Genomic DNA, 14,713 nt, shown 5'->3' on the forward strand with positions numbered 1-14,713 from the left:
ACATGTTGAAATTTACATTTGTGATGACAGAAAAACAGGAATTATAAGGAAATGAATTAATTTTCAGGAAAAATGAAACCTCACCACAACTGCTAAGACACTTTGTTTAACAATACTGTGCTGAATTGTTCGGATATTCCCCTGATAAGTGGGCATTAAATTGAAAAAATATATGTTTAGTTCAGTGCATAGATATTTATTTATTTATTTTTTTTTTTAAGAATAATCAAATCTGTTCTTTCTGAATGTGTAATTATGTTCTATAATTCCCATTCAAATAAACGAATTTTACTTGAACCTTAATGGAGAGCAAATTCCACTCCAAGTCCCGAGCGGATCCAGGGCGGGTGGGCACCTGGGCATGTTGCCCGACATGAAAAATAATGACAAAATAATAATACTGAAGATTTAAACACTAACATAAATGAGAGATATAAAAAAGGGAACAATTTAAATCTATTATAGAAATAATAATAGAATTTTTGATAAAACAATATTAATAAGAATAATCTTAATGATAATAATTATGGATTCGGTATTTCCTGATAGAACAGAAGATTGCTGTCCATTCCATAATTTCTACTTAAATAAAACACACACACACACACACACACACAACACACACACACACACACACACACACACACATATATATATATATATATATATATATATATATATATATATATATATATATGCATGCCACGGAGGAAAAATTGAAAGGCGAGAAAGCCAAGAACTTTCGGACCGAAAGTTCTTGGCTTTCTCGCCTTTCAATTTTGCTCCGTGGCATCACCTTATTTATACATAGCATCAAGTATTATATACTTCATGATCAGGTTATTCACACACACACACACACACACACACACACACACACACACACACACACACACATATATATATATAATATTATAATATATATATATAATATATATATAAATAAATGAAAATTGATGCAGTGCCACTGAAATTGTTCTGGATCCGCTTCTGCTCCAAATCTTCCCTTCCAAATCCAATAATGACGTAAGACCCTGCAACCTACAATCTCTAATCTTTACAGGTCCCATCAACCGAGAGAAACTGCGGCGGGAACGCGAATGCTTCCAACCTAAGAATGAAATTTCCCTGGCGGACAAAGTAGTACTACTTTACGATCCAGACAGCGAGCGATGAAGGCAGACAAGCAGGCAGATCTGGCAGAGATAATGCTTATAGATATGTCTGCCCCCGAGATTTACTGCCCTCGCCAGATATTCTTCTGTTGTTGCAACGCAAACGAATGAATAATAAAAAGCTGTGTTCTGGGGAAAGGGAAGATGGAAATCGCTCTGCATACAGAACATAAACTCTTTGATATGAGAAAACGCTGGGCACGAATTACATCATGAATTCAGAGAGAAATAATTCTTCAATGGAATGCGTATGTGTTTGTACGCATAAGTATTTATAAACCCTGATCTGATTACTATTTCCGTAAACATTCTTCTGTCAAGAGAAGAAATAGACAATATAATATCAGTTCAGGAATCGACCATTCTCCCAAAGCAATGATGCACCGGTCCACCCACTTTCCGAGAAGACTCCAAAATATGGAACGAGTTCTGAGGAATTCAAATCGCGGAGGAGAAGAGTACGAGAGATTTGACAAGAAAAAAGGAAACACAATACGGAAAATCCCTTTTTAGGTCGGACTGATTGTCAGCAGGACATAATTCCCTCTAGTTTGGAAGTTTACCTCAACTTCACCGGAGCGGTTCTTTCATTATTTCTCGTATCTGAAAAAGCCGTCTTACTGAACGAGTCAGTACAGTGTGTGGGTGTAACAACATATTATACACATGCATACACACACTAATATATATATATCATATATATATATAATATATATATATATATATATATATATATATATATATATATAGTCTTACTATAGTAGATTTACATCAAGCGTGCATCCGATGTCTAGGCCAGTTCCTTACGACGCTCCTGATTGGCTGTTGATAAGCCAATCACAGCGCTGGAAACTCTTAGTCTCTCTCGAGAGTTTACATAGGCAGGATGTAGGTTCCACCGCTCCTGGGGATACGTCTTTCAGGAGAGGTGGAACATACATCTTGCCTATGTGAACTCTAGAGAGAGACTGAGAGTTTCCAGCCCTGTGATTGGCTTATCAACAGCCAATCAGGAGCGTCGTAAGGAACTGGCCTAGACGTCAAATGCACGGCTGATGTGAATCTACTTTTTTTTATATAGCAGCTTTACGGGGTTTGATACTCATATGATTAAAATAAGCTTAAAATTACTGCTGCCTAGAAAGGACATTTATTATTTAGTTCAATTTTTCTTTTATATCCGTTTTTTCATTTCACTGTCATTTAGGATTGCTGTCACCCGTTATATTTATCATTCTTTTTAAAGTGTGATACTTTAGCAAAAAAAAAGTATGATTTTCAAGTGAATGGTGTGGTGCTTTTTTTTTAAGTGTGTAAACCATTGAAAGAGATAACTAGTCCAAGAATATTAAAAATAACATAATAAGAGCATGGGCGTATTCATACATACACATTATATCCATATTCTTCGACGTAAATACAGCATATTAATGCATGTCTACACACACACACACACACACACACACACACACACACACACACAACATTAAGGTACCTCCGCACAAACAAATACACATTAAACATTTACGTCCTTAAAACCGGGCAGGAGGGAAAGGTTATGGACATTTTTATATGTGCGTGGTGTGTGTGTATGGGTGGGGGGGGAGGGGGGTGGCGGAGGATGAAAAAAGGGAGGGAGGGAGGGGGAGGAGCTACCAGTGGTAAGTCACAGTCCAAAGGAAAGGTTAAGTTGAAATGAAAGATAAATACACGAAAATAACAAAATGTTGACTTTCGCTTTGAAAATGTCCCGTACGCCTTGTTTGCCTCGAGGCTAAACAAAAGGACCGGCAGACTCCGAATCAAGTTGCTTAGTATATTTGCGCGCCTCCATAGACGGTTGCCGTTTGAAAAGGTCCCGCAGAGAGACTCAAATCTCGAAGCTCTCCCGTATTTCTATTCTCGATTTTGGGAGAGCATGTGGAATACCCTTATGTATACAGAGAGAGAGAGAGAGAGAAAGAGAGAGAGAGAGAGAGAGAAACAAATAATATATGTTTAAGTGTTCTGGATTTTTATTCTTGATTTTGGGAATGCATGTGGAATACCCATATATGTGTGTGTGTGTGTGTAATTGCAATACCCATAATGCCCTCTTATCTTTTCAAAGTCTTTGTCTCTTTTGGATAATGCTTGTCACTACAAAGCCTTGAGATCCAACTTCAAAGAAATATGAAGAAACCATGATGTCCGGGTCGACAAGGTGACCTCGTCGTGATTATCGTTTCCCGCTACCGGACATCATGATGTCTTCATATTTCTTAGAGGTTGGATCTCAATGACCAGTAGATTCTACACAAACACACACACACACACACACATATATAGATAGATATATGTAGAATCTACCGGTCCTTTTTACCAGGTATATATGTAATTGTAGTAGACACAATGCCCTCTTCTAAAATTCTTTGCTCTTTTTTTGGATATGCTTGTCACTACAAAGCCTTGAGATCCAACTTCAAAGAAATAAGAAGACATACGTATGTATATAATATATATATAATATATAATATATATAATATATATATTCTATATATATATATCATATGATATATATTATATACTATATATAATATATATATATATAGGAGAGAGAGAGAGAGATGAGTATTGTTTAGAGGGGAGATGAGAGAGAGGAGAGAAGAGGGAGAGAGAGAGAGAGAGAGACTAGGAAGCATAGGATAATGGTTCACGTCACTTAACAGTAATCTCGTATCCATGCCAGATCCTTTTTACACAACTACCCTCGTCTTAAAAAAAAGGAGAAAAAAACCACTAAGAACTATTTCTCTATGTCAGAACGAGGCTCCTACAGCAAAGCTTCGGGAAAAAAGGGGTTAAAAGTATCCCCGCATTTTGAAATGAGGAAGATGTTCTTTTCATTTTACCGTTCCAGGCAAACTTTTCCCTTCTAATGAATATGTCATTCGGTGAAAACACACAATATGTAAATGGGCCAAGTGGCAAACGGATTCCGTCGCTTCTTCTTCTTGTCTAGTTGAAGCGATAAATTTCCCTCTATTTTGAGGACGCCAGGATAAAGATTCCACCGACTGTGAACACTGAGGAACACGCCTGATTCAACCACACTTTCTCATAGTTCGACGCCCAGTGTACGAATATGTTTATTATTTCAATTTGAAGACAGAAGGAGCAAAAGGATAACTAATGCTAATTACAGTGAAAACAACAAAAATATAAAAAATAGCCACAATAACAACGAAAGCGCTAGGGAAACAGGAAAAAGTCAGATAAATGTATTTCATTAACGACGAATTACACAATAAGTACAACGCTTGTTTGCGAAGAACACCAACAGTTCTAACATTTTAGGAAATAACGTTCCTCAACATTTTTCTGTCATAATTTTTCACAACGTTCGGCAGTGACATGGAATGTCAAGTATGGTTTTAAAATTGGAACATTTATTAATTCCAATTCTTAGTGCTCCCTTTATACTCAAAATATATTATGATGGAAAACTCTAAAAAACAAATTAAGTCAGTGACCTTGACAATGACTTCAAGGTCACTGAAAATCAAAAGGGAAGACGATGGACAAACAAGAATGATACTAAAAAAGAACTTCAATATGAGATTAAGTGAAGATTGATAGCAATTCATAGACAAAGAACACCATCAATAAATGGTAATTACAACAAGAACAAGACAGTCAAAGACATTCTTACAATTTCCATAGAGATTTGTTATAACAAATTTTAGATATCGTTGAATTATAAAAAAAAAGTTTTATAATTCCGATAATCTTGGTTATTTGTTATTTATAACTTATTCAATGCATATTGCGATCTGGGAGCATTTTGCTCATGCAACAAAAGCAGCAGCAGCAAACAACAACAACTACCATAATAATAATAATAATAATAATAATAATAATAATAATAATAATAATAATAATAATAATAATAATAATAATAATAATAATAATAATAATAATAATAATAATAATAATGAGACAGTAATGCTGTCCTTTTTATTAATAATGATGCTAATGCATATAACAACAATTACAATGACAATAGATAAATAATACACAATGCTATTTTATTTTACTTACTTATTTATTAAAAATTTTTTTTGAAGTTCCTGTTCATTCCGGTAAATGGAACTCCACTTCTGCTGCCCTCCAGCGAGTTGCATAATAAACTTAAAGAGGTTCGAATTCGTAATCCCCAACTAAAAATCGCAACTGCAAACACTGCCCATTTCTCACTCATTCATAAAACTCTTCCTGCTTACTTGTTAATTCCTTTCTGATTGTGACTACCCTCTTCACAACATCAACAATAAACACAACACGCGAACACAGATACACAAATCACACTTTCCCTTCGTCAATTTCACACCGAAGTAGGAATGTCTCCCGTTCTTCACTTTAAAATACTTGATCGCCGTGGCTGAGTGGATAAAGTCGCGCTATGCGTGACGCAGACCGGAGATGAACTCAATAATCTAATCCTCTTCCCAGGAGAGAGAGAGAGAGAGAGATAAGGTTACTTCTCGACCTTTAACACATAAATTAAAGCCGTAGGAGGAATATCACCTTTTAAAGACGCTCTTTATCATGAACAGAATAGAATATAGAGTTTAGGCCGCAGGCCAAGCACTGGGACCTACGAAGTCACTCAGTGCTGTTGGGGAAATTGACACTAAGAAGGTTTGTAAGGTGTAAAAGGAGGGAAACCTCAAAGCAGCTGTACTATGAAACAATTGTTAGAGGGTGGAAAGTCAGATGGAAGAAAGGATATATGAACGGAGGTACAGTAAAATGAAAGAAAGGGGTTGCAGCTAGGGGCCGAAGGGACTCTGCAACGACCCTTAAGCAATTGCCTACATTGCAACACGTGAGGTGCACTAACGGTACTCTGCCTACGGTATTTTTTCTTCATTGTTTTATTATTGTTATATCATAATTTTGATTAAACTAAGCATACGTATTATTGTTATCATCATTATTATTAAAGTATATGTAAGTAAGTTGTAGGACGTCATGGCTCCTACCATCAAATCTCAATGTTGACCTTTGCAGTGAATTACCAACCCGATAGCTAGTCGACCACGGTGGGTCGCAACAAGGGTCCAGAAAGTAATGGAATTAAGAGCTTCCTCTAAAGGCTTGATGAAAACCAGAAGACATAACGCAAAATAAACAAATACAAAATATATTAGTGTGCATATAATATAATATATATATATATATATATATATATATATATATATATATATATATATATATATATATATATATGATATATAATCAAGATTTGATTATACAAATGTATATACAGCAAGTAATGTAACCCAACCTGTACTGTTTAAAAAAAAAGGGGAGGGGAACGGGATTTACAGTACAAATGACATTATTATAAGTATAACACGCAATACAACGCCTTCATAGAAAATGGGAAACATCTACACATGCGCTCAAGTACGTATGGTCTACTGCACTTTTCATTAAGCCACTGAGTGCCATCTGTGTACTAAGTGCCATATACAGTCCCGAGGTTGTGGCACTTTCTCCTAAAAGGGTACAAGTTAAGTGTGCAGAGAGAGAGAGAGAGAGAGAGAGAGAGAGAGAGAGAGAGAGAGAGAGAGAGAGAGCATTAATAATATAATAATAATAATAATCCGCGGTAGCCTATTAGTATTTTAATAAAAACAAGCAGAACATTGCACATTTTATTTACGCAATAATCATATTAAATGAAATAATACAAACAACCACAACAACGACTATGATAATAATAATGATAATAACAATAGTAACAATGACGAATACAATCTTAGTAGTAGTAATAGTAGTTCAGCGGTGCTCTAAGTCAAAACCATGGTGAGGAAAGTGAATGACACTTATTACTCTAATAATAATAATATTAATAATAACGGAATCCACTCAATTACACTACAAAGCATTGACCTCAAAAACAGTGAGTGAGTTTGTGCTTCTAACACCGACAACTAAAGGGTGCAGAAATAAGCAGCACAAGTGATGATGACCAAAACAATAACATCAACAGTGGTGGAGACTACCAACATACAGCAAGGGAGGAAACCAGAGAGAGAGAGAGAGAGAGAGAGAGAGAGAGAGAGAGAGAGAGAGAGAGAGAGCCGCACAAAAAACGAGAGAGAGGTTGAAACTATTGAGAGAGAGAGAGAGAGAGAGAGAGAGAGAGAGAGAGAGAGTTACAAGGATTAGGATGTCTCAAAGATTTGTTAGTCCATCCGACGAGACTTCGGGTGTGTGTGTGTGTGTGTGTGTATGAGAGAGAGAAGAGAGAGAGAGAGAGAGAGAGAGAGAGAGAGAGAGAGAGAGAATATTGCTTAGACGTGTTGGCAGAAGACGAAACCCAGAAAAGGGGGGAGGGAGAGAGAAGGCAAAACTATTGACAGGCAGAGAGAGAGAGAGAGAGAGAGAGAGAGAGAGAGAGAGAGAGAGAGAGAGAATTACTTAGACGTGTTGGCAGAAGACGAAACCCAGAAAAAGAGGGGAGAGAAGTTAAAACTATTGACAGAGAGAGAGAGAGAGAGAGAGAGAGAGAGAGAGAGAGAGAGAGAGAGAGAGAGAATTTCCAAAAAGCCCTTCAAAGTCCTTGTAAAACATTCCCAGGGAAGAACTCACACTCTGGGGAGATCAACTATTGCCTGGACTGCATCCCCCCGTGTCCTCCTCTTCTCGTGGTTCCCACAGGGACAGAGGGAGGCCCACAGGGACACATAAGACAGACAGACAGACAGACAGACGCTTCCCCTCCACAAATACAGAGACAATACACACTCAGGAGGAGTTCTCTGCCTGTAAGTAAAGATAAGCTTTGCATGAATATAAGCATCAACTGGGCTATGTATGGCGCACGGTTTAAAATGCTTCATCCATACGAAAGGAATGTCAAAATACACATAATTACATACGCAAACGTAATTGACTGTAAGCACGCTGCATATTTCTAATGTATACGACTTAAAAATAAATCCGTTGAGATTTATTTCTAAATATACGTACACACACATAACAGTGGATTTGCTTCTCCATTTCGAGACTCAGCTACTAATTTTTAATGCACACATTCTTGTGTGTATTTTTGATCGAGCGCTCGGGAATGTCTTCTCATTAAATCTCTTCCTGAAAAAGCTGAGATATAAGGCAAATTAAAATGTACAAAAATAAAGAAGGAAAATACAACTAAGACGAGAAGACAGCCACAAAAAATGCAAATGATAATGAACCAGGAAACGTCCCAGTATATTATTTACATAAAACACTATCCCGTGTATAATCAACAATTATTTTATTCCTAAAAGCAAAGTGCAAGTTATAAGCAAGTAGTTGTATCTTCTTTTATAAACTTGATTTTATTTAGAAGCCTTACATATAAAGAATTTTAGCTGAATATGGTTAGATTTCAATTGAAGGCCCACCCCCTAAAAAAAGAAAAAGAAAAAAAAACTTTAATTTGCTACAAAGTACTACTACTAGTTCATGCCTTTAAAATAAGATAATCAAGTAACAATTACTTCACAGTTCAAGAGCAGGCTCGAACTTGCTTCATTTGAGAGACGCTACTCAGAAATTGGAGGTTTCATAACAAGGGAGAATATTTAGGAGGAATGCCGTCATCCTACTGTGCAGTTATATTCAGATTTCCATGATTTTGTCATCAACACCAGCTTCTATCATTATTTCCTGTTTATCAATTCAGACTGCCACCAGTCGCCTTTCTCCGTTCCTTTCTTATTATTATTATCATTATTATTATTGTACTTAAGAAGCAGACCCTCTCTCAAGCATGCTTTTAATACAATATTATTATTATTATTATTATTATTATTATTATTATTATTATTATTATTATTATTATTATTATTATTATTATTATTATTCAACTCAACAATTTCAAAAGCAAGATTGGAAAAAAATATTTTAAGTTCGAAATCATGGGGTCCCAAGGTAGCACAATTATATCAATGATTTCTCTAGGCCTAAAAAAGAATGCTTCAACAACAAGAGGCCTGGTGTGGACCTTTGAGGCATAGAGCATCAAACTCTAGCGCAGATGGATTAAAAAGCTGCCTAAAAATAAATAAAAACACAAATCTTCCGTCAAGTTACTTAAACAAAAGTTGTTAGAAGCCAAGGCAAATTTCCAAAAGAAAAGTTTGAGCACAAAATAAAAAATAACAACACAACAAGAATTTTGCTAAAATTACAATGAAATCTGATCAAAACGTCATGGAATGATAAATATATGCTAAATAAAACACTGAAACATAAAAAGACTTTATCTTTTAGATTTTAAGGGGAGAAATTTAAAACTGGAAAGACGCCAAAAGCAACAAAATTATAAAATAGAGGGGAATAAACTCTGCGGATTCATCACATAACTTTTCACTACTATGATTTCTTTACAAAATTCCTCCAACTTAATGTTTGCCAAGGGACAATTTCCTTGAATATCCATTTTACTATGCAACAGGAATTCGTACACGCAAAGGAAATTATAAGTGATAAGTGCTTCGTCACCAGTAGGATTCGAACTGCCGCGTGCTTGCTAAACGAAAGTACAGTGACAAGCACTTACCACTTAAAATTGCCCTTGGGTGTCAATTATTCCCATGGTATAGTGAACTGGATATTCAGAGAAATTTGTGACTTAATATCTGTGAATGTTGATAAGACTACATTGTTGCAAAAGTTTTCTAGAAAGAAACCAAGAAACCCGTCCAATACCTATTATATAATATATATATATATATATATATATATATATATATATATATATATATATATATTAGGGGTAGTACCCACAATAAATGCGGTCTCTGGTTTATTTTTAGAAATCTTTCTCAACGATGCTGTCTTATTAACAGCTCCTTGACACGTTGACCCTCGTACACACTACGCCACTCACCTCTAAGGCAATTCTGTTCTAACACTTCATCCTACCATTCTCCCTCTCAACCTTACGCTACATATACAAGTAAGAACATCATCGCACCATTTGCTTTCAACATTCGAACTTCTTTCTCCACATCGCTTCACATGGCCAAACTTTTACCTCAGTAGAAACCCTTGTGAGTGTGTTTTTTTTTTTTTTTTTTTTTTTTTTTTTTTTTTTTTTTTTTTTGGTATACATTTACATACACAAAACTCTACTAACCTAAAACACCAAAATAAGACCAGTTTTAAGACTTCGTTTAACATACAATTGTATAAATTAATTTATTACTTTGTTAATTTATGTTTCGTTTTAAAAAGTGATATCTTCTTTCTGTATTTGTTTTTACCTCCTGTTACTTCTTTCTAATGAACAACATATTCATTTGGAAGTTTGAATTTCAAGTCTGTGGCCCCTATGGGCTTGTTCCAGAATGAATAAGGTTCATCTTCTGAATAATAATAATTAGAATAATCATCAATCTTACGGTGGAAGACGTACGATTAAAGTCTACAGATAGCAAGAAGTGTTCACTATTTACTGACCACAACCGCAGAAATTGGATTTGAGCGTTGCAATCACTGAAATATAGCGAATACATCGATATTTGCTTTGGTAACTAAAACTGCTCGATAAAGCTAGTACAAATTCGGAAAAATCTGCAGCCATCATTGGCTTCCTTTTATAAAGACCCACCGTCTTCATATTTCCATGACAATACCCGTTTCACTATCTTTGATTCCCGTTTAAAAATGATAATCTTGCGCTCGGCACTGTACAGCATCTCAGACTCTGCAGGTCGATTTTTAAGCTAATCAATTTCCACACAAATCTATTAGGCTGACATTGGGCTTACCACATCAATGATATAAAGTCCTCTATAAGATCTACACACTTATTCGCCTTGAGTTAATTAGAACCAGTATTAGTAAGCCGAGAGTTCAAGTAGTTTAAGCGCTGAACAGATACTTTTTATTGAAAAGATAAAAAGTACGGATGGACATCAAAAGCCTTAGTATCATTTTTCTCAAATTCGACGAAATAAAACCAGCTTTCTATAAGTGTCAGGACAGTGCATTGAACTCGGGCTCCCAATTTTCGTTAATCTTAAGACGGAAACAAAAAATTGACGTTTTTAAAAATATATCTACTTCTTACATATTGGGAGATCAACCTGACTCAAAAACAACTTGTGCTCGAGACGATAATAGTAACGTTAGGTGTGGTTCTGAAGCAATATAAAAACGACGCGCAAAGTGTCAAAGACCAGGAAATGGCCAATAGTAGACAATTCACTCAATTTCAACGTAGTCACCATCCTTACCAATCACCTTCGGACCTCCATTCCCTGTAAAAGCCAGATCACCAAGTATAAAACTTCGTCTCGATTTACTGAACTCTGGCGGAACAGGCGACCAAATGGAAACGACAGAGAGAGAGAGAGAGAGAGAGAGAGAGAGAGAGAGAGAGAGAGAGAGAGAGAGAGAGAGAGAGAGTGCTGAACCTTCCAGGGAGCTATCAGCAGCGATCTGAAATCAGAGAGAGAAGCAGAAAGTTCAAAACACCATGGAAGTATTTCCTCCTTAAGCAGAGGCCAAGAAGCAACGGGGGAATGAGGATAAACGGAGTAAATCCAAAAGCAGGAGAGAAAAAAAAAATAAAAGGTTTAAAAGCTCACAATTTCCTGAGTGCATCCGGTTTTAAAAGCTCTGCAATTTACAATGAGGCAGCAATCGATATTCCTCTCTGAGGAATGGTTAAAAGCAACAAAAAATTATGCTCGTGCTTTGTTGAAGCAAGACTTTTTCCATTATTTCTTTTAAAGAAATTCGAATCAACTTCAGGGCAAGCTTATAGATTTCTTACAGACATAAAAATCATAATTATATATGTATATGTATATGTATATGTATATGTATATGTATATATATATATATATATATATATATATATATATATATATATATATATATGTATATATATATAATGTGTGTGTGTGTATGCGTGTAGAATCTATTGGTTATTTTTACCCGATATAAATGTAATTGTAATAGCCAAAATGTCCTTTTAACTTTTCGAATTCTTCGCATTTTTTTTTTTTTTTGTTTTTTTTTTTTGATACATGTGTCACAAAGCCTTAAGATCCCAAAGTGCAAGAGTATGAAGATATTATGATGTCCGGGAGCGGGAAACGAACTGGCGATACCACAATCACGACGAAGTCACATTGTCGACCTGACAAGGTGACAACGTGACCACGTCGAGATTATGGTATCGTGGGTTCGTTTCCCGCTACCGGACATCACAATTTCTTCATATTTCTTGCACTTGGACCTTAAGGCTTTGTAGTGACACGTGTACCCAAAAAAGGGCAATGAATTCGAGAAGTTAAGAGGGCATTGTGGCTATTACAATTATATATATTATATAATGTGTGCATGTGTGTCTGTATGTATGTATATAAAATTAGTGTGCATACGTATGTCTGTAAAATCCAACGATGACATACATTTGGACGTGGGACGTTTCCTGGCAGGACGCAGTCGGACAATCCCGCCATCAATTCTATCGGAATTTCCAGCCCTATTCTTTCATCAGCGTCTCCTTCAAACCTGGATAGAAATTCGGGTTTTTCGTCCTCGAAATCGGGGTCGCTTTCAAAGGGGTTCAAGTCGCTGAGGCTGACGGCGAACGTGAAGAGGTTCGGATTCGACAGGAACATGCGCTTCGACTTGGATTTCCGAAAGCGATGATCTCTGAGTGGATTCATGTTGAGGGAATCGATGTACCGCCAGAATTCCCCATCCGTCTCCTGATCTAAGAATGGCTCGGGAGAGTCTTGGTTCTTACCGCCGTGCCTCCTGTTGAACATCTTGGTGACATCCGCCAGCAGGTCGCTCATGTCCCCTATTCTGTTCTGGTTTCTCCAGTCCACAGAATCAAAGTCGACATTTTCGACACTCCTGGAGGCCAGTTTCCTCCCTCTGCTTCGACGGCGCTGCATGTTGAGACACACGCCCTCGCCCGTAGCCAAGAAGGCGTCGCAACTCTGGCTTATGCGACACCCTACGTTAAATAAGTGGGAAGGAGGGGGAGGAGGCGCCCCGGCATCAAAGGAACACCTCTCCAAGTTACTTTCCAGCTCGTGAATAAGATCCAGCAACATGGCAGTGCTCGAATCTGAATGCTGGGCAACAACCGGCCTATGGCCGTTAATAAGTAAGCTGTTGGCGATGGATTCCAGGGGTTTATTTCTCAGTGGTATCTTCTTTCTGGGTTTATACACTTTGTGCCTTCTAGATTCGGTATCCACTTCATTTGCATCGTCGACTGATTCACTCTCTTTCCTGCTCGATTCATAATCTTCATCGTCGTCGTCATCATCATCATCATCATCATCATCTTCATCATCGTCGTCGTCACTATCTTTTTCATCATCGTCAAATTCTTCGATAGTGTCCGTCTCCTCCAGGGTGTCACTTCCATTCACGATAGATAATGAGCTTCCAGATGAAACGTTCAGATCTGCCAGTTGGATAACCTCCTCTTCACCGCAGTTAAGATCACAAGCTATTTCACCATCTTCCTCGTCTCCAACTTCCCCTTCACCATCACAGCCATCACCGAGGACACGGTCCTCATCTGCGGACTCCCTTGGACCCAACAGCCCGTCAGAACTGACATTGCCGTTGCCGTCCCTCTCCCCCTCCAGGCTGACGAAGACTTCCTCCGACCCACTGCTGTCGTCGCTATCCAAGTCCCCCTTGACGTTCCTGTTCTTGTCGTCGCAGCGGTTCTCCTTCGCTATGTGGCCGTCGCTAGAGCACCTTCGGACGCCCACTGGACTCCCAGAGGCCACGGAAATGAGGTGGAATGTTGGAAAATTGGTCATCAGGTCCGACTCGATGGCCCATCTGGGCAGGACCTGAGCTGCCCGCTGGAAGTACACTTGTCTCTGGAGGACATCTCGCACGCAAGACGTCTCGCGTGTCCTGCTGTTGGTTTGGGGCAGACTGCAGGAGGAGCCTCTCTCCTCGAGGCGGGGGCCGCCGTTTCTTGGGCTGCCGTAGACGAAAGGCTCGTCGTCGCTTGAGCTTGACTCGGCCGCCTTTCTGGGCCACCTCAGTCTCAGACGCCGTTTTCTGCGCATTTTCAGAATAAACTCAGTGACCTAAATGGAGAAACAATTATGACCTGTTTATCTGTCAACTATAATATTGTCATTATTAGTTTTACTAATATTCCACTGTAATCACTGCACAGAATACACACACGAATTCTGCTTTTCCACTATAGAAATGTGCATCCAATTAACCACAATAAGTTTTCCATTACTATACTGCTTTGTTTTTCAATTCCTTAGACACTTGAAGGAAATAAAAACTTTTTTCCTCTACTCTTCGACGAACAACGACGACTGCTCTACGACGTCCTCCATCACACCCGCCTTTGAGAACGACGGACTCGACACTGACTTGGTAAAACTCTCGTACGAACTTGGGGAATCTGAGTCACGCCAGGTATCATAATCTCCCGAACACACCATCGTGCATGATTATAAAACTATCTCACATAACACACA

At 37.7% G+C, this 14,713-nt stretch overlaps 1 protein-coding gene across 9 annotated transcripts in view; it reads right to left on the reverse strand.

Moving 5' to 3' along the window:
- LOC135197013 (G-protein-signaling modulator 2-like) overlaps nucleotides 1-14,713 on the reverse strand; it is a 533,720-nt gene that overhangs the window by 93,948 nt on the left and 425,059 nt on the right. For 2 of the 9 annotated variants that reach the window (XM_064223910.1, XM_064223909.1), the window contains exon 1: nucleotides 12,641-14,586. The exons of 6 other annotated variants lie outside the window; for them this stretch is intronic. In XM_064223910.1, coding sequence (XP_064079980.1) covers nucleotides 12,641-14,281 — 1,641 coding nt within the window. In that variant the 5' untranslated portion in view covers nucleotides 14,282-14,586. Of the gene's footprint in view, nucleotides 1-7,817; nucleotides 7,992-12,640; nucleotides 14,587-14,713 lie in introns of those variants that run through there. One more of the 9 variants, XM_064223918.1, reaches the window with a different exon arrangement.

The sequence above is a fragment of the Macrobrachium nipponense genome, chromosome 18, assembly GCF_015104395.2.
Source record: "Macrobrachium nipponense isolate FS-2020 chromosome 18, ASM1510439v2, whole genome shotgun sequence".
Classification (NCBI taxonomy): Eukaryota; Metazoa; Arthropoda; class Malacostraca; order Decapoda; family Palaemonidae; genus Macrobrachium; species Macrobrachium nipponense.